The 20,376-nt window shown below is 41.7% G+C and overlaps 1 protein-coding gene across 1 annotated transcript in view; it reads left to right on the forward strand.

Annotated features, from left to right (window-relative positions):
• The window catches only part of USH2A (usherin), a 795,295-nt gene that overhangs the window by 724,539 nt on the left and 50,380 nt on the right, over positions 1–20,376 (forward strand). Inside the window, exon 63 of the mRNA XM_068538548.1 lies at positions 75–396. Coding sequence (XP_068394649.1) covers positions 75–396 — 322 coding nt within the window. The remainder of the gene's footprint in view (positions 1–74; positions 397–20,376) is intronic.

Below are 20,376 nucleotides of genomic sequence, written 5' to 3' on the forward strand. Positions count from 1 at the left end.
TTGGTCTTTTAAAGATTCTTCCCACGAAAATCGACTTTGCCAATAATGGGTCATTTCTGCCTTGTGTCCTGAAGGTATGAAGTTCGAATTCAAGCCTGCACCAGGCTGGGATGTGCATCAGGTGACTGGACATCCATACAGACCCCTGAGGTTGCACCTCAGAAGCAACCGCCTCCACATGTAGAGGTACAGATGGCTCCAGGGGGGTTCCAGCCCACGGTTTCCCTTCTGTGGACAGGACCACTCCAGCCAAATGGACAAGTTTTATATTATGAATTGTACAGAAGACAAATAGCAACTCAGCCTGGAAAATCAAACCCGGTTCTAACCTATAATGGAAGCTCAAGCTCTTTTATGGACATGGAACTATCGCCTTTCACAGAGTATGAATACCAGGTAAGAAATGTGTGTTACCAACAACTCACACTGAGATGGGTGTGGGTACACATCAGCGTCTGTCTGGAAAAAAATTGCTTGCAATCTAAAAAGCCACCTAAAGAAACATGGGACTTATGTAGTTTAATAATATTCTTTTAAAAAAAAATTTAAGCAGTAAATGAGGGAGGAAAGGCCGTATTCATTTGCCTTCTTCATTTTCTTGGTTCTTGATTTGTGTGATTTAGGCTTGTTATTCCTATGCAGATTTCTGGTGAAGTATTTGCATTTCTTATTAATGAAGTGGTTTCTACCATTAAGCTTCTCTCTGTCAGTGTTGCCTTGACTGGAAACACTCCTTATGAAAAGATCACTTTGAAAATAACTCAGGAATTGTACCGCGAGAAAATAAAATCTAATGGGCAAGCATCTCCAGCCCCTGTGCTCAAGAAAGACATAGACTGCTGAGAAAAGTCTAGAGGAAAACAACTAACCTGTGCATGGAGATGAAGTAAGTTTTGTAGGAGGACAGCCTAAAAAAGAGGACTTTGCATATCCCTAAGAAGTCAGGAATTAAGAACACTATTCTGAAGGTATTTTGAAATCAATAGAAGACTTCCGTTAGGTTTGTTTTGCTTTGCCATCTAGGTGCATTTGCAGTTTTCTTGTAACAAGCAGCTCCAGTTCCTGTGGGGGAATGATTCCTCCACCCCGTGCTCAGGCTTGGTGGGAGTGTCAATCAATGTGTCAGGCTGTCACCTAGCCAAGTGTTGGGCACCCGAGCGCTGCTCTGCCCCTCAGACTTGCCTGGGGCCTGATCTTCAGCAAAGTGACTCAGAATTTTAAAAGGTGGAGCTAAGTCCTGATAAAATATCTCTAACATCAATCCAAAAGCTTTTCTTATCCTCACCATTTCCAAGCCTGGTTCCTCAACTGTTCTTTTAATTACATATATAGTTGTCCCTCGGTATCCAAGGGGGGTTGTTTCCAGGACCCCTGCAGATGCCAGAATCCTCAGATGCTCAAGTATCTTGTATAAAATGGTATAGTATTTGCATATAACCCACGCACATCTTCCCCTATACTTTAATTCATCTCTAGATTATTTATAATACCTAATACAATGTAAGTGCCATGTAAATAGCTGTAAATACAATGGAAATGCTATGTCAGTAGTTGCAGGCATGCAGCAAATTCAAGTTTTGCTTTTTGGAACTTTCTGGAATCCTTTTTTCAAATATTTTTGATCCACAGTTGGTTGAATCCACGGATACAGAAGTCATGGAGAAGGAGGGCTGACTGTACCCCCAATAAATTCCCTTTTGCTTAAGTCAGGACCAGCTTCTCTTGCTTGCAGTTTCAAAGGAAACTTCCTGAATGATGCAAGCACCACGTGCCAGGCACAAGACCAAGTGCAATTTTCTAGAAGAGGAAACTGAACCTTGAAAAGCTTACCATAACCAGAAATAATAAGATCACGAAGTCACCAGGCATATGGTGACCAAATCAATGAGGACAGTTATTAGAGGTAACAGTTTAAATGTGAAAGGAATATGTTTTAGGCCAGCAATGTACAGGACAAATTTCCCAATGAAGTTAGTAAGAATTGAAAATATAAACTGATTCTTGAATGGTTTGGAGAAATACATAGATATAAATCCATAATCCCTTGTTTGCAATTCCAAATCTAAAAATCTCTTTAAAAAAAGTTGTTGGGTTTTCTTCTCTCTTTTTGTTTTCGGCCAAGCTGTGTGGCTTGTGGGATCTTAGTTCCCCAACCATGGATCGAACCCAAGCCCACGGCAGTGAAAGCGCCACAACCTAACCACTGGACCACCAGGGAATTCCCAAAAAGTTTTTATCTAGGTTTGGTACAACTCATTCAGCAGCAAAACCCAATCTAAACAAACCAGACTACTTACAGCATTTATTTATCTCATTTAATATGAATAGTTATATATTTTGCTACAGAAGTATTGTATTCTATTACAAGGGCATTCTGCGGTTATTACAAAATATACAGTATACGCATTTTATTAACTTTCCCAAATCTGAAAAAATAAAAAATTATTTTAAAACACTTCAGGTCCCAAGGGTTTAGGGTGAGGATTGTGGTTTATGTCATGAAGGAACAAAATATCTTTTGATGCCACAGTTGGAGAAAGAATACTGTTAGAAACAGCCAGAACCTATGTGGCCATCCTTTTGTTCTTTATCATTATCTTTACAGAAAAGTATCAAGTTATCAAAGACCCTTCTATTCTCAATTATCTAGTCCCCTTTATGAATAAAAGTGCACCTTTGTAAGAGAGCTGGATGGAATCAGCATGAAATATTTGACCTCTAACTAGACAAAATTAAGTGACCTGTGGATACTGAAAGCAAACCAGTGATTGTAGCTTCTTTGGCATCATACTGTGTCATTGGGTTAAACAATTGGCCATATCATCTGTAAAGTCTTACCTAAGTTTTCTAAGGAATGGTAAACTCCAAGCATGTGTCTTAGCTCTGTCAGTTTTCTTACTGTTGGAGCATGGAGAGAATGAAAAGTGCCCACCAAACTGAGAAGGTACCTTGAGACCAAAAATTGAGGCAAGCAGCTCCATATAATCAATGGATCCGTTTATTATACTTATGCACAGGGTGGGATTGAGCGGACAATAATCCAGAAACACTGGCAGCTGCACTCTGCACCGTCAAGGGACCAATGGGACAGTTTTATAGTTAACCTAGGGTAGGGGGTACGTGCTTGGAAACAGGACGTGCATTCTTAAGTCAAGATTTATGAATCGGTAACTAGTTTTGTGGGCACTGGGAACACGTCAGCGAAGGTCTTCATCGTTGTTTGGGGACTAACAGAGCATAGAGGCCACCTGGTCCTAATGATTATTAAAGAATATCTACTAACTACAAAGCCCTTGAGGCAGAGGAGTGATTCACTGCACAGTTCAGTCCTGGGTAGGGTCAATGGAAGGCCAGGAGGAAACGTACGAACCCAATATGGCATCCGTGACGCTAACAGCTATACACTCACCAGAAGCTAAGGACGACCAGTTACCAAGGGACCCACATTTCAGAGGGGAGACAAGTTAAGGACCTCAGGCTATGCTGTCTCTTTTGTAACTGTTACTGTCAGCCCTGTGTCAAGCTCCTCCTCCATACTCACATCACCCAAATGAAATTACTTAATTTGGTTTTCACAACAGACTGAACTCAAATGTGCATTTACTAGCTAATCCCATGTTGTTACAACATAAGAAGGATAGAGAGCAGGAAAAAAAAAAAAAATCTAGCCTATCAGCCCCAAAACCAAGATCTTACAGGAAATATTTTGAAAAATATAGATTAACTGCTGAAATAATTGAACTAAAATATTGGATTTATTTAGCCTGTGCAAATGCTAGGTCTTTATAGATCCTGAGTTATCTTCCAGAAGTCATTTAGGAAGTAATGTACTATAAGAATTGATTTCCTTTTAACAAAAGAACATTTTGTCTTTGAGATGAATTTGAATTGCTCTCAAACCTGTCTGAGGGTTACTTTATCTGCAGGTTGCTTTTCAGAAAACACCTTTATTGTCCTAGAGTCATTGGTTCACCCACCATATCTGTGATTTGACCCTCCTACAGAGGATTGTGTTTTTGAGATAATCCATATATTCGTAGGGGATGAAAACAAAGAACTGAGAAACTGCCCAGAGATGGAAACCTATTCATCAGAAGGATGGTCAGGACCCATGGTCGGGTAGGTGGCCATCCACGTGGTGTGCCTGGAGGGTGTCAGATGTCCCTCCCCACACCCCACTACCTGGCCCTACATCATTGTATTCATTTCCGGTTTTGAGTTAAATCATTGAAGGTAGCTTCCAAACATTCCCTATGTTATCGAATGGGGGAGGGTGTCCTGTTGCTCGCAGCTAACAAAATCAATTACATACAAATGTAAATAAAATGGAAAGGTGCCTTTAATCAGAATGCCGGCCATCTGGGGATGGTGGACTTAGTGTCCCCCAAAAACCACCTCCGAAGATTCTGCTCTGCCATGAAAGCTTTTAAAGGGAAACAGAGAAGTAATCTCAGTTAATCATTGACATAAGGGGTCAGAGTCTCCGCCATCCCCCACTGCACACAGTTTGTCTGGGAGATTACTGAAGGGGAAGGTAGGGAAGAGATCTGGTCATCTGTTACTTATTCTTCATTTCTACTTCTTTGATCTATGGAAGAGGAGTTAGGCCAGGTATTGTGTGATTAAAAGATTTGAAAGGTGTGCTTGGGCCGGAGATGAGTAGAGCACGGGGGCGCCTGGTTTAAAAGTTAGTTACAATATAGCTTTGCTAAAGTGACAAGAAAAGGGGCTTCCTGCTGAGGGCGGTTTCCTGCAAAGAGCTGCTTACAAATCCCCACTTGTCAGACATCATTCCGTTTCTATGGGATTAGGGGCAGAGGTCTATCCTCCGTAACTTTTTCATGCTGACATAGGCACCATATTCATTTTTTTTTTCTTAATTAATTTTTACTGGAGTATAGTTGCTTTACAATGTTGTGTTAGCTTCTGCTGTATAACAAAGTGAACCAGCTATATGTATACATATATCCCCTCTTTATCGGATTTCCTTCCCATTTAGTTCACCACAGAGCATTGAGTAGAGTTCCCTGTGCTATACAGTAGGTTCTCATTAGTTATCTATTTTATACATAGTATCAATAGTGTATATATGTCAATCCCAATCTCCCAGATCATCCCCCCCCTCCCCCCCTTGGTGTCCATACATTTAGGCACCGTATTCTCAGAGTGGAAGATGTCAACATGGGTCTGTAGCGTCTCTTTGCTGACAATTTTAGTTGTCTGCTTACATATACGGGCAGAGCAAGCTACAATTATTTTGATGCCCGCAAAGATGTAGATTATTATGAGCAATAATGTTAATCCCATTGTCTTGAGGCCAGTTCTTGGAATTGTGCTAGCCATAGATTCAGTACTACTCAAGATGGAGCAGTTATGTCATGGCTACAGTCTGGTCATCATGCAGTTAGCTTTTTTCCTCTGGTGGCAGTTACAGTTATCTATAAAACAACTCAGGAATGTGCATCAGACACTGAGTCTATGACTCTCTTGTCCTCATCATTAACTGCTCGGTTTTGTAGTTGGAGGGGTGAGGAGGCCCTGCAGGATTCTGCTCGGTTCCACCTAGTCTAAATTAATTCATCAATCTGATGACCAATGATAGAGCTCTGGGGAAAAGAATACAGCGTGGATAAATTCTGATAAAAAGGAGGGTCAAGAAATACCTGGAGAAAGAGATTCTTACTGAGAGAGGGGAGAATCATTTGCTACAGAGGATCTTGGAGTCAAGGACCAGCAGATGTCACCTCACAATGACTCACACATCAGTATGGGAACCGGCATGTTTGAAGGTGGGCAGAAGCTGTGTGATTTTACAAGCACCTTCTAAGTTTTCAGTGATATACCTCAAAATTGAACGCCCTAAGGGTAGTCGCTCTTGGTGTTTATAGTACAAAAGGATTGCCCAAAGAGTGCATTCAAAATGCAGATGCAGCGGGGTGGGATGGCAATTCCCAGAAATCTGCATTTTTAACCAGCAGCTTAGGTGGTCCACAACCTACTTTTTTGAGAAATACTGTCCCGGAGGGTACAGCGATGTTGCTATGCTACTTAAGCCTGATTTTCTGGTGCCGCTTTCCTAAATCAGGGTTCTCAGCCCTGACTGCACATTAGAATCACCTGGGGAACTTTAACAACATTCTTGATGCCAAGGCCCCATCCGCCTGTAGTTCTGCTTATGGGGTGGGTCCAGGCATCAGTGCATTTCAAAAGGTCCCTAGGTGATTCTAATGTACAGCCAGGGTTGAGAATCACACAGTCCTAAACCATGGTAAGCTGATTGCCTAAGTAAGTGAAGCCAGCTCCCCTCAAGTGCCTAATTTACATGATGATAATTGATGACCAACCTATTTACCTTGGTCTGTCCATGGCTTTCCTGAATCAGAGTCGTATTTATTGTTTTGGTATGAAGCTGGAAAGGTAGACAGAATATATTACCTGCTAAGCTCATGTCTTCGATTAATCAAATAATTTCTTTGACTCTTCCTCCTGGATTTTATTTGGTTTTGGTTGTTGTTTTTTCATTTTGTTTTGTTTCTCACTTGGGAGGCCTGGATTTTGGTTGGAAGAGTAACTTTCACCATCATTTAAAACAGGAACTTTCTAGTTTTGATCCATTTCAACACAGCTTCTACAATTCTGGGATTCTGAAGGATCAGCTTTCATAAAACGAGTAAAGATCTGAAATTGAAATCACAGAAATTTGGAATTTTTACAAAAATATTTCACAAGGATGAATGGGTTGGCTTTGCAGAGTGATGCAGTGCGGGGTCTCATCAGAGAACAAACATTTGTGAATTTCAGATATAATTTTATTTACCAAAATCCTATTGTCAAACAACTCTATAAATGTGTGATTCATACATAAATGAGGTGCATCTTTACTAAATGAAATTCTTCCCATGCACAGACCCTTTCGTTAAATGAAGATTACAGGCTTGCTGTGCTACAGAATACACATCCAGCAGAGCTTTTTATTCACAGACAGTACTCATTTCTATTCTCAACCCTCTCAAAATTGGGGTATACTAATATATACGATATAAAACTCCAAGTTCTGTGTGGGGAAGTTCCTAATTGTTCAGCAAGCAGATTAAGACAGTAGTCTCTGCAGGTTTCAGAGAGGGACCTGGGTGTGAGTCTGCTTTTATAAGAAGCTTCAGTTTTGACCTGCGGGGAGAGAGCTGAGGCCGCCGCCGAGCAGTGCTCAGTAATTGTGCATTCATATTCATACTCTCGCTGAAGGCGGTGACTCACCACGGATTTGCTCGGGCCGCCATGGCCCCCCTTTCATTGAATCCTGCTGTCAGTGACTTAATCCGTTTTCCTGAAACTGCCCCACTTTGACAGATTTTTTTCGATAAGCACCCACGCACACCCAGAGTCTCCGAAGGCTTCTGGGGCCTCCTCAGGACTGGACCACTGAGACCCGACAAGTCAGCCTTGGAGGAAACCCCATGTGTGACTCACTCGAGTGTGGGTCTGATCTCGGGGCTGCTGCTACGGCAGCTGCGCAGGACAGCAGCCTGCTACTTACTAACAGACCAACGCTGGCCCGAACAATTCAGTCTGAAGGTTCATGCGGGAGAGGACGGAGGAATGGTTGGAGGGCAGACAGTCAAGTGGGTCCTTTCTGTTCCTGCCAAAAGCAGCTGTGTGGCGACTCCAGGAGGGGACAGCGGAGACGTTCTCTGTGCCAGCCCCACGAAAGGCTGCAAGAGTGTGGACGACAAGCTAGAAAGGAGAAGCAGAAAAGACAGCAGCTTTTAATCCTTTCCCCCTATTTCTGGATCCTTGAGTAAATTAACCTCCTTCAGCCTTTCCTCACCTGGAAATAGTTCACTTCAGGGCTAGATTCTGGGGGCATAAGTGAGGGTCATCTACAACCATACGCTTTTAAAAATCCTCATCAAACATTGGCTTCTCTTGATTGGCCTTGGTCATCTATGATTTGTAAAATCTCACAGAATATTTTCTGACCCTAAGCGATTTGATTTTCTAACAGTATTTAGTTTTACGTTGTATCAAAGCAAGTGACTATATAAACAACAAGGTCCTACTGTATAGCACAGGGAACTATGTTCAATGTCATATGGTAAACCATAATGGAAAAGAATATGAAAAAGAACACATATATGTATAACTGAGTCACTTGGCGGTACAGCAGAAATGAACACAACATTGGAAATCAACTGTACTTCGATAAATTTTTCTTTTTTTTTTTTTTTAAAAGCAAGTGAGAGGGGCTTCCCTGGTGGCGCAGTGGTTGAGAATCTGCCTGCCAATGCAGGGAACACGGGTTCGAGCCTTGGTCTGGGAAGATCCCACATGCCGCGGAGCGACTGGGCCCGTGAGCCACAACTACTGAGCCTGCGCGTCTGGAGCCTGTGCTCCGCAACAAGAGAGGCCGCGATAGTGAGAGGCCCGCGCACCGCGATGAAGAATGGCCCCCACTTGCCGCAACTGCAGAAAGCCTTCGCACAGAAACGAAGACCCAACACAGCCATAAATCAATCAATCAATCAATCAATCAATCTTTTAAAAAGAAAAAAAAAAAAGCAAGTGAGGATATGAGACCAGCTTCATACACCAATAGTCGTGTCATTATCCACCACCAAAATGGATATATGGAAGGATCAATAGCGGTGTTTCTGAAGCCTAATTTATTTATGTACTAATAAATTTATCGAATGAATTAGAAGTATATTATAAAATATAAATGTAAATAAATAATAAACCTAATTTTTTTAGTTTACTAAATAAGAGTCCCACTTAGGCCCTCGAGAAAATCTACATCATCAGTAAGGTGTCAAGACTATTTCACTCCAAGTGATAGAAAGCCAACTTTCCCTTAAACGGAAGAGAATTGTTTCTGCTCACCTGTCTGGGAAAGGGACTAAAGAAGTTCCTTGAAACCAAGGAAAAGGTGCAAACACTTTTTTCTCTCTCAAGAATCCCTCTGGGAGCCTGAGATGCAGGATTTGATACTGTTGGATTCATTCCTTCTCTCCTTCCTTCACCTCAGGTTGCCTTGATTTGGCTTCATTTTTCTTTTTTTACATCTTTATTGGATTATAATTGCTTTACAGTGTTGTGTTTGTTTCTGCTGTACAACAAAGTGAATCTGCTATATGTATACATATATCCCCATATCCCCTCCCACTTGAGCCTCCCTCCCACCCTCCCTATCCCACCCCTCTAGGTGGTCACAAAGCACCAAGCTGATCTCCCTATGCTATATAGCAGCTTCCCACTAGCTACCTATTTTACACATGGTAGTGTATATATGTCAATGCTACTCTCTCAATTTGTCCCATCCTCCCCTTCCCCGCCTATGCCCACAAGTCCATTCTCTTCATCTGTGTCTCTATTCCTGCTCTGCCACTAGGTTCATCAGTACCATTTTTCTAGATTCCATATATATGCGTTAATATACGGTATTTGTTTTTCTCTTTCTGACTTACTTCACTCTGTATGACAGACTCTAGGTCCATCCACATCACTACAAATGACTCAGTTTCGTTCCTTTCTATGGCTGGGTAATATTCCATTGTATACATGTACCACATCTTCTTTATCCATTCATCTGTCGATAGACATTTTGGTTGCTTCCATGTCCTGGCTATTGTAAGTAGTGCTGCCTCATTCTATACCAGACTCTCTCCAGGCATCGGAGAAAATCACTACCTCAGCACTGCGTGATTCCAACCTTCTCTGTGCTTTGGTTTCCTTGTCTTTAAAATGTCGATAGGAGCACCACTGTAGTCCTGGCCTCGCTTTGGGACGAAATGTGTTGCTATGTGAATGTGCTTAGGACAGTACCTCATACACAGAGGCTATTCAACTAGCATAATAATGACAGGTATTATTATTATTACCCTCCCACCTCAGAGTGGAAAGAGGACTTCTGTCATCCAATATCCATAAACCAACCAACGGCAGGACTCTTACTGACATCCTAGCACCATGTACGTTCCTGTGAGCAAGAGAATAAGGGACCATGATTGATAGGCCTGGGCATAGGGCCCCCTCCTTCAGTCAGGGTTTCATGGGTATGTGGGAAACACCTTCAGCCAGAAACCAGAGCTGCCCCCGCATACTGCACACAGCAGCCGTGCTACTGTGAAGTCGTTAGAATCCTGATGTTCTTTCCCGTTTGATGCTCACAACCATTCTGTTCTCCAGATGAAAAAACTGAGTGAAAATCATGCAGTTTGGGCAAGATACTTAATTTCTTATAGCCTCACTTGCTCATTAAAAAATGGGTATATTGGGGACTTCGCTGGCTGTTCAGTGGTTAAGACTTCGCCTTCCAATGCAGGGGGTGTAGGTTCGATCCCTGGTCGGGGAGCTAAGATTCCACATGCCTCACGGCCAAAAAACCAAAATATAAAACAGAAGCAATAGTGTAACAAATTCAATAAAGGCTTTGAACATGGTCCACATAAAAAAAAAAATCTTTTAAAAAAAAGGGTGTATTATGAGAACTAAGAAATTTTGTGTGTCCAGCAGGATGCCTGCTACACAGTAGGACTACCTCCCCACTCTACCCTCAGCCTCCCACTAAATAAAAGAAGGAGGTGCTTTCTTCCAAGAGGGAAAAGAGCCAGGTTAACAAAATTCTTATGTCACTAACAGTCATTAATCTGGTGTTAGAATGTAAACATCTCTAACCAAGAGCACAGTTGGCTCTGAAGGTGTGATGCCCCTTTGATGAGACAGTTCAGCCTTTCTGGTCCTTGCTACTCTCTTCCCAGGAAAAGAAGAACTTGCCCATGTTCCCACGGCTAAGATTCTCTTGAACTCTGATAGTCTGATTCTACATTTCTGTGACTGGCAACTTGCTTCAGATTGCTTGTTTTCTCTTGCCATCACCCTTAACTCATTCCTTTCCTAAGAGTCTTTTGGTATCATATTTAGAGAAAATTCATTGACCATGTTTGCTGTTTGGCTTTGGGCTTGCATTTAATCAGGTATGAGTCCCCCTAATGTATTTCTGACCGGCGTGGAGGCTGTTGTCTGGTTAGTTTCTCCTACGCGATCTAAGCTGCTCCCACCCACGACTCCCACAGCTCAAGGTTTTAAATGATTTATAGATATTGGCTGACTCAAGCCGTGCACGCGTTCTAACACCTTAGAGCCTGAGTGCCACAGCTTAGACTGAAGGCCATCAGGACATTTCGTGAATGGAAATCTGAATTCTGGCACTCGGGCCAGGGACCATGTCCTTTTTGGCCATCAGGTCTTTTGTTGCAACAGGAGGTCATCTGTACCTGTGGGTGTGTGAGGGCACACAGGAGCACGTCTGTTCTTTTTCTGTCCCTCATGGCATCCCCTAGGGCTCTACTCCTAAGCCCCTTTTGTCAGCGATCTCTACGTTGCCTTTGAGACAAGTTACTCGTCTGAAGATGGGTTGCTTCTCACCTTCCTGTTGACCCAACTCACTTAAGCCATGATTGATCCTCCTGTCTCTGTGTTGGAAGCTGTGTTTGCTGGACATAAAACATTCAATGCAACCAAATTTCCTCCGAGTGAACGTAGGTAATGTAGAATTCCAAGCTGCCCTCATGGCTTTTCACAAACGGTTCCTGCTTAGCGAGGTAGCCATAAAAATGACGGTTCTCCAAAGTCACCTGAAACTTAGGAAAGGGTGGGACATGTTTTCCTTCTTTCCCTTTATCCTCTAAGTTGAGGATTTAATAACTTGTAGTTATTAAGCAGCCATCAAGTTCAGAGTGTATGTCTAGTTGCTAGGATTGGCGCAAGAGGCTAAAAGCCATGGACTCTACCCCTCAGGGGCTTAAAGTTTAGTTGATAAGACAAAGAAACACACCCATGAACAATGTATTCGTAAAAACATACGGATAGTAGTGTAAGCTGTGAACAGAGAGATCTGAATGATGGCACAACAGACCTAGGGAGAAACAGACAACTCCTCATCTTCAGGGACAGCCCGGTCCCCACACCAAACTCTCCTGGACACTCTCATTCCACTCTCTGGCCAGATGGTCTTGAGGAGCATGGGTGGTTCCTTGATATTAAAGACGAGAATCATTCCATAGAGACATGAGGAGGGACTATTTCTCTATTTCTGCAGTCTCACAAAAATGCTCTTCCAAATCTCTCCACTTTTATGAGCAAATGCATCTCTCAGCCTACACACTGTTATTGGTACCTTGGAAGGGTTCAAAATGTTCTCCCCTCCAGCAGTCAGAATCTCAGCAGGAAGCAGTATACTCAAAAGGGCATTTAAAGAGAATGTAATGAAAAGACTTTATGGAGGTATGGGGAGGATTAAGAGAATCAACAAGAGATATGAACGTATTCTGGGACTAGCCATAGCCAGAAGCCATTACCTCTAGACCTAAAAGGACAAGAGGAGGAAGCTGTTTCCGGAACCCAGTAAATGCTATAGCCAGTGGGGTGGGGCTGCCATGTAGAAGCTGTGCCCATAGAGAAGGAACGCAGCCTGTTGACAAACTAAGATGCCAAAGAGAGAGAGAAGGAGAAAACAAAACCTTTCTCCTTCTTTTGTAAAGCAGTTTGCAGAACCAGCTTCGTGGGCTACGGAGCGGAGCAGGGAAGGGCAGAGAATGGATCTGGGGACGAACAGAGAATACCCAGCACATCCCCTGTACCCCAGATTGGCGCTGCTTCTCACCCACGTTGTGACAGTACCTTCTCCAGTAGAATTCTTTTTGGGCTAGAGGATCACCTGGAAAGCTTTGGCTTGCCACTCTGTGATTATTGATAAAACATTAAGTAACTCTGAAGGCTTTAGGAGGATTGCACTTAAGTACTTGGGCTAATGGTGTATTTCCATTAAATTCCAAATAAATGTCTCGGTCTCTATGAAGCAATCAAATCTACAGATGGTGACAAAAACGTTAACATATTGAAGTAAATCAGATGCCGTCGATGAAAATCTTTAAGAAGATGGTCGAGGCTTTCTCTGGTAAATTGATTTATCTATCTGTTGATGGATCTGATCATTACTAAGATGCCTATAAGTGTCTAGGAAACTGTACAGTTCTCTCCCAAAGGCATATTTTCAATGGAAATTGGAAACAAAATTCTTCACTTTGAAGAATCCATTGAATTGCTCCACCATTTTCTTTTTACATACTTTGGGGTGCTTTTGAGAAATTTTAATTAATAATAATGTAAAACGGAGGATGCCATCCAATCAACAGATTTTGATGCAGCAGCAATATTTCTGAAAAGCCAGGCTTTTATTTATTCTAACCCTTAGAGTTCTAGAGTGGAGAAGTACCCAGAGACAGAGTCACAGAGAGATGAGGGCTGACCTCAGAATGCAGTGAGGGTTTTCAAATCTATTGTTGATCCATAACAGCTAAATGAACCCAGAAGTGAGTTACAGAATTGCTATTTAGTCTCACTTTCTCTTCCAAGGGGTCATATCCTGACTTTTCACACAAATAATATAATAATAACCATCGTTATGTATTTAGTGCTTGCTATATGCTAAAGACTATGTTAAAAATTTTACATACATTAACTTATAATAATCATTTGAGACAAGGATTATTCTGAATAATTACCCTTAGAAATCTGAGGCACTGCGAGGTTAGTTAACATACCCAAGGATGCAGCTGGTAAGCAGGAGAACTTGAATTTGAACATAGAAATTCAAGTTCTAAAGACTGTGTTCTTAAATTCACCCTCCGGTTACCCCAAATTGTGTTTGTGTACAGCTCTGGGGCTTTCAAAATCTTAATAAAATATTTATAAATGTACTTATCCACCGCCGCATTCCTCAAAATTTATAGCAACTTTATTGCATGTAAATCTCAGAATAGTCCTGTGAGGTAGAGATTATTTTCTCCATATAATCAGGAAACCGAATGACCCAGTGAGGTGCCCAGTCAGAAAATGTTAAGAGTCAGAACTTGGGTCCAGATGTTCTGACCCCAAATCCCGTCATCATTCTGCTGAAGCACAGTGTCCTCAAGTCACACCCATCAGGAGCGTGAACTCCTGACTCTGCAAAGATAAACTGACTCGAGTTGTAATCTAGGCTGCAAGACTTATTGGTTCTGTGTCCTCAGCCAGTAATTTACTCTCTAAGCCTCAGTTTCCTTACCTGTAAAATTGGGAATGAAAAAGCCTACCTTAGTAGTTTTACTGACCAGCGTTCTTAGCCTCCTTAATCAATATAAATTGATCAGAGGCCAGACAAGAAATTCAGGCAAGGCTTTACTGGGGCCCCTGCTGCAGCAGGAGGGGAGCGAGAACAAGCAACAGGTTTCCTTGCTTGCTCGCCAAGGCAGCGGGGAGCTGGTTCCTTACATGGGGTGAGGTTAGGGATGTGTCCATGGGTCGGGTCGGAGGGTGGTTTAGGTGATCTGTCCACCCCTTTGGTGATGTTGAGTGCAGGGGGCATGTGCAGTACCCTACTTTTGCTCCTGGCTCTTCAGAAGTGGCAGTTGGCTTTTTTTGGTCTTCTTGTATCTTGTTGTCCATAATTTTGCCCCCAACTTGCATGCACATAGTTATTTTCAGTCCCTTATAGTTTCTTTGTATTTTGTAGCTCGAGGAGACGTTTGTCCAAATGCAAGCACTGCAGCAAAGTGTCCCAGGTCCCAGCCTGTTTCAGTAGGATTGCTGTGAGCTTTAAATAAGTTAATTTAAAGGCCAGGACAGTGTCACTCACATATAAAAGTAAAATTTAAGATATAAATATATAGGAATTAGTCAATATCCAGTTATCCCTCTACGATGTAAATCAGATAGTTGCTCCCTTACGGGGAGCCCTCCCTTGGCCTCCCATGAAATGCACACTCCTCTCTGGCTCAGTGAGGTCTTTCATGGTCTGACTTTTGTCCACATCTGTCCTCATTCTGTCACTCTCTGGCCCTTACTCTCCAAGTCCAGCTGCACCAAACGTTTTTGAGACTCCAGCCTCATGGCCTTTTGCACTTGCCCTCCCTTTGCCTAGAATGTTCTTCCCCCAGGTCTTCATATGGTGGCCTCCTTCTTGTCCTTAGTATCCCAGCTTGATTATCACCTCCTGAGAGCACCTCCTGAACAACTCAACCATTCTCTACTCCATTGCTATATGCTGTAAGTTGCTTCCTTTCTAGCATGTATCACCACTTCTTTGTTTTGTGTTTATTGGCTGGCTCTCCCTAACAGGGTGTGAACTCCAGCCTTGTTCACTGTTGTCTCCCCAGCTCATAGAATAGTGCCTGGCACATAGAATGGCTCAGTGAGTATGGATGATAAGTAATCTTACCTAGTTAACTACACTATCACTTCTTGAGATGTTAATCATGATTGGTGATTGTGCGCTTAGCTTACTCTAGCAACTAATTGTGGAAAAAGGATATGATTCCGGTGTTACATTAGTAGGGTATAGTTATGATCTCAGTTAACACAGTGGAATTTACGTGCATTTACACATGTTTGGAACAGTAGGGAAAGTATTTGAGTAGTATTTGCCTCTGTATAACATGCAATATTGTTTCAAGCATGACACGTGGCAGCAGGTATGGATGCCGTGATGTTTGCGGTCATTGTCACCACCTCACTTTGGGGCTGTTCTCTGCAGAAACAACCAGTCCGTGCCGGGGTCAATGACAGCTCTAGGGCAGGACAAACACTTACAAGATGTGTCCAGACCCTCCTTCAATAGAAAAAAGTAGAGAGCTCAGGCTTTAACGTCACATACCTGTATTAGAAGGCTGGCCCTACCACATACCACGGTGCATAAACTTCTCTGTGCCTCTGTTTCCCTGTGTGTAAACTGGTGATGATGCTAATACCAGCCTCATAGGATTGCTGAGAGGATGAAATAAATTAGTACATGCAATACCCTTATAAAAGTATAAGTGCTCAATAAACCCATGACCTACTTATACATATCCTCCATGAGAGCTGGATGGGACTGGGTTCCTATTTTCTCTCAGGGAGAGCAGACACAAGCAATAAAAAGGAGTATGAGAAATCCCAAATTTTCATTATCATTACGAGCATCACATGGAAGCTACTTTCAGTATTCCCCACTAATACTGAAGCCAATTTTCCCCTCCTTATATTTTAGAAGAGAGCCATTAATATTTATTGAGCACCCACAAAGGGCAAGGCTGTGTGCTCAGCAGTAGTGACAGAAGACACCCATTTCTAGCAAGGAAAATGTCTTGTAATCTCTTTACTAGCTTCACATCTCTGAATTTCAAAAGCACCAGTAGAAAGGAATACAATGTTCTGCTGTACCCTTCGTCCCCTGGGTCCCAGAATTCAATTAAAACCGTGTTCCATCTTGCCTGATCCAAAGTGTTTTAGATTAAAGAAGCCTGGAACGCAAGCACCATATCTGTAAAAGCATAACTATTAATGGACCCAGCAAAGCACCATGCAAACAGAGATGCTGAAAAAAGTCCATTTGATGATGAAAGAAAATCAGATAGGTAGATGGTTAAACAGATAGCTACACAGAGCTTTTCAGCAAGTTATTCCTTTATGACTGCAGCCTACAGGACTGTTCATGAATTTTTTTTTTTTTAAATCTTGTTATCATATCATTTCAGATTTATTGCCTTCTCTTTTTAGCCACGAGTCTCTCTTAACCACGGTTCTGGCAAAGCCCATTTTGGCACGTTGCTCTTCGAACATCTTCAAAACCCATGGCAAGCTACCCTTTAAAAAGACATTAGCGTGAGTGCCATGGGAAAATATACTCCAAGGTTGTAGATGAATTGATATGATTTCCTTGATTGTATCTTTTTATTTATGAGGCATAATTTATGAGCGCTGGAGCGCAAACTGCAGTGAGTGATGACTAACTACAGCCCAAGCCATAAATCAGGAGCAGTGAAAGAAGAGGTGATTTTGATCGAATCTATTGAATTAGCTGTTGGCCTCAGCCAATACAGGTATCGGAAAGACCTTTTTAATATCTATTTGTCTCTCTTCTGGGAGTGTGATAACAATCTCATTACATGCCCCTAAGAAACAGATAATTTAATTGTTTGCCTGTTAACATGCAACCTATTTACTCTTCTTATTAATTACTGGCATGGCTGTTCATGTTGGATTTTTGTTTACTTCTGATGTGAATCGTCACGATAATGTATTCACATTCTCCAGTTTTTATAATGATGTTGCCTCCCTAATGCTGCTTGATATGAAACAATATTGTGCAAATGTCTCTGTTTCATCAAAAATTATCATTATTCCACAAGGAAGTGTGTTTTAGAATATCACAGAAGTTGCAGAGAACTGAAAAATCCCTCCATGTATTACTCCTCTGAGAGTAGCAGTTATACTACAACTCATAATAAACAGCCTGGAAAAAAGAGCAAAATCTCAAATTGCTTCAAGGACAAGGATAGCCACTGTCACTTACATTAGGAGTCAACAGATTAGTGGGGTTTTGTGAAAGATCACTGGCTGAATTTGGTTATTCCTGTGATCCATTTTTCTTTTTTTTTTTTTTTTGAAAGTATGCTTTTTTTAAAAATTTTTATTTATGGCTGTGTTGGGTCTTCGTTTCTGTGCGAGGGCTTTCTCTAGCTGCGGCGAGCGGGGGCCACTCTTCATCGCGGTGCGCGGGCCTCTCATTATCGCGGCCTCTCTTGTTGCGGAGCACAGGCTCCAGACGCGCAGGCTCAGTAGGTGTGGCTCACGGGCCCAGTTGCTCCGCGGCATGTGGGATCCTCCCAGACCAGGGCTCGAACCCGTGTGCCCTGCATTGGCAGGCAGACTCTCAACCACTGCGCCACCAGGGAAGCCCCCTGTGATCCATTTTTATATGGAATATGATAGCAAATACAAGACCAAGTAGACATCAGCTGGATGCTAACCGTATAGAAAGCATCACTAGGTATGTTCTCTTGGTCTTATCAAGACTTGTAGCATTTCCTCAGCCAAAAGAATCATAAGGTATTTTTACCATTAAGGACTTTTTTATTCCATGATAAAGGAAAAACGCATCAAGAAACCCTGGAAATGTGGAAATGTACATTAAGAGTTTCTCTTTGTAGTGAGACTACACTTGGAAAATATCAGTCCTGGGGAATGTTATTTTAGAAAGCTATGAGCCATTGAGTGAGACAATGCATTAAAATGAAAACTACTTTACAGTTAAGTGTGGAAATTGTGCTAAAGCATAACTAGGTCAGTAACATAAGCACCCAATGGGCCACCACTCTAAGAGAATTTCTGAAGCATCTCCCCTTCCCCCATCCTTGGCAGAGTCGTGGGTCCTTCTCTTTCTCTTTTACAAAATTTATTACAACTGTTTCCATTCACAAATTCTTGCTTTCCTTCTGGAATAAAATTAGAAGGAGAAATGTTGTGTGAGAGGAATTAGGAGCATTTTAGAAGAGTTAATAATATTCATCTGGGCTGTAAGGAAAAAGTAGACCCAACAAGTTCCAGAAAGATCAGTGTTTCAAGACCTGGAGTGAAAACTAGGCAGCAAATGGTTGTTCTCCAAAGCTAGTGAACTCTGGTTCTGCTTGGAACCACTGTAATAAACTTGGTGGTGATCATTGCAATTGTAACATATGCAACCAGATACATGCTGTGTGCTTATTTGAATGGCTGAAGGTAATGACAAAAGTAATGCAAAGTACAACTCTAAATAGACAACACATGAACAGAAATTGAAAAAAATGTATGGTGCCTAGATTTGTGTACCTGGTTCTATAGAGAAGAGCTCTCTATGTTTCTCAAATAAGACTGGACACAAGAATCACTTGGAAATCTGTTAAAAAGGCAGGTTCTGAGATCTTTTCAATATAAATTATCTTACAAGAACGCAAGATGATTTTGATGATTGTAGCCAAGGAACGCATTTTGACAAAGACTCCTCTGAAGGAAGATTTCTAAGAGGCAGTTTTCAACAGAGGACAAACAACTGAGCCCATTGTTTCCACAGCAATGAGATCTGGGCAGCGTGGTGACAGATGCTGACATTTCACGTAATTAAAACTTTATAAAGCAAAATACATTGATTAGACCTGGGGGATGGGGAGGGGAGCAGAGTAAATAAAAGAACAATTTTATTTTTTAATGGAAAACAGCATAAAGATGGTAATAGTCACTAGTTAGATATCAAAAATTAGATTGAAAACAAATAGATCTATTCTTTCACTAGTCAGTTATAGAATTTATGGTTAGATCATTTTAGTTATTTTTAATTTATTCAAATAGTTAACCTGTGTTTTCTATGACATCTTCCTACATCGTAACTCCTTTCGCTGTTTCATTCAAAACGTTAGAGAGGAAAACACCCCAACTTGGCCAGTCCTAACTTGTTCTCATTTTTAACAGCTCTGCATTGGGAAGTTCCTAACTCTTATAATGTATGTGTGTGTGTGTGTGTGTGTGTGTGTGTATACACACATGTGCGAGTGTTCATTACACCCACATAATAAGTTACTTTAGTGGAAATATTAATCATCTAATTTTTTAATTATAAAAAAATATGTTCAATTCCACTGATGCTGTGGGTTTAAGGATATTCTGAATAAATGAAAGATAAAAGTATCCTTACTTTTTTTTCTCTTGGCCATGGAATTCATAAGCTGTACTTCTGTTTCCAGCTCTTAAAATGTCCCTTCTTTTTTGTGAGTAGCTCACACACTGTTTATATATTCAATGATCGTGTGAGGGAATCTTGGGATACAAAGCAGGTGGATTGGCTTATCAGTTAGGTAACAAGTAGATAGATAGGCGATAGATGATAGAGAGATAGATAGATAGATAGATAGATAGGATAGATTGAGATAGACAAAGTAGGCAACTCTATGTCTGTTCTCAAGATATTTAATTTCTTGATTCGTTAAAAATAAAAGATCAGGGCATATTACTCAAATTTTCCCACTCAAGATCTCTGCTTTTTCTTTCTCTACCATATAAAGATGGACCAAAATCTTGGGGCCATTATTTCTCAGTAGAAATAAACCATAAGCATAATCTGTTAGTATTTTTATCCTGAACCTTCAACTATACTTTAGTTCCTTTATCTTTTTAAAATAAATTTATTTATTTTATTTTATTGTTTTACTCTATTTATTCTTTTTGGCTGCGTTGGGTCTTTGTTGCTGCGCACGGGCTTTCTCTAGTTGCGGCGAGCAGGGGCTGCTCTTCATTGCGGTGTGTGGGCTTCTCATTGCGGTGGCTTCTCTTGTTGCGGAGCACGGGCTCTCGGCGCGCGGGCTTCAGTAGTTGTGGCTCGTGGGCTCTAGAGCGTAGTCTCAGTAGTTGTGGCGCACGGGCTTAGTTGCTCCACGGCATGTGGGATCTTCCCGGACCAGGGCTTGAACCCGTGTCCCCGGCATTGGCAGGCGGATTCTTAACCGCCTGAGCCACCAGGAAAGCCCTAGTTCCTTTACCTCTTGTTTAGCTGGG

This window comes from Eschrichtius robustus, chromosome 3, assembly GCF_028021215.1.
Source record: "Eschrichtius robustus isolate mEscRob2 chromosome 3, mEscRob2.pri, whole genome shotgun sequence".
Taxonomy (NCBI): domain Eukaryota; kingdom Metazoa; phylum Chordata; class Mammalia; order Artiodactyla; family Eschrichtiidae; genus Eschrichtius; species Eschrichtius robustus.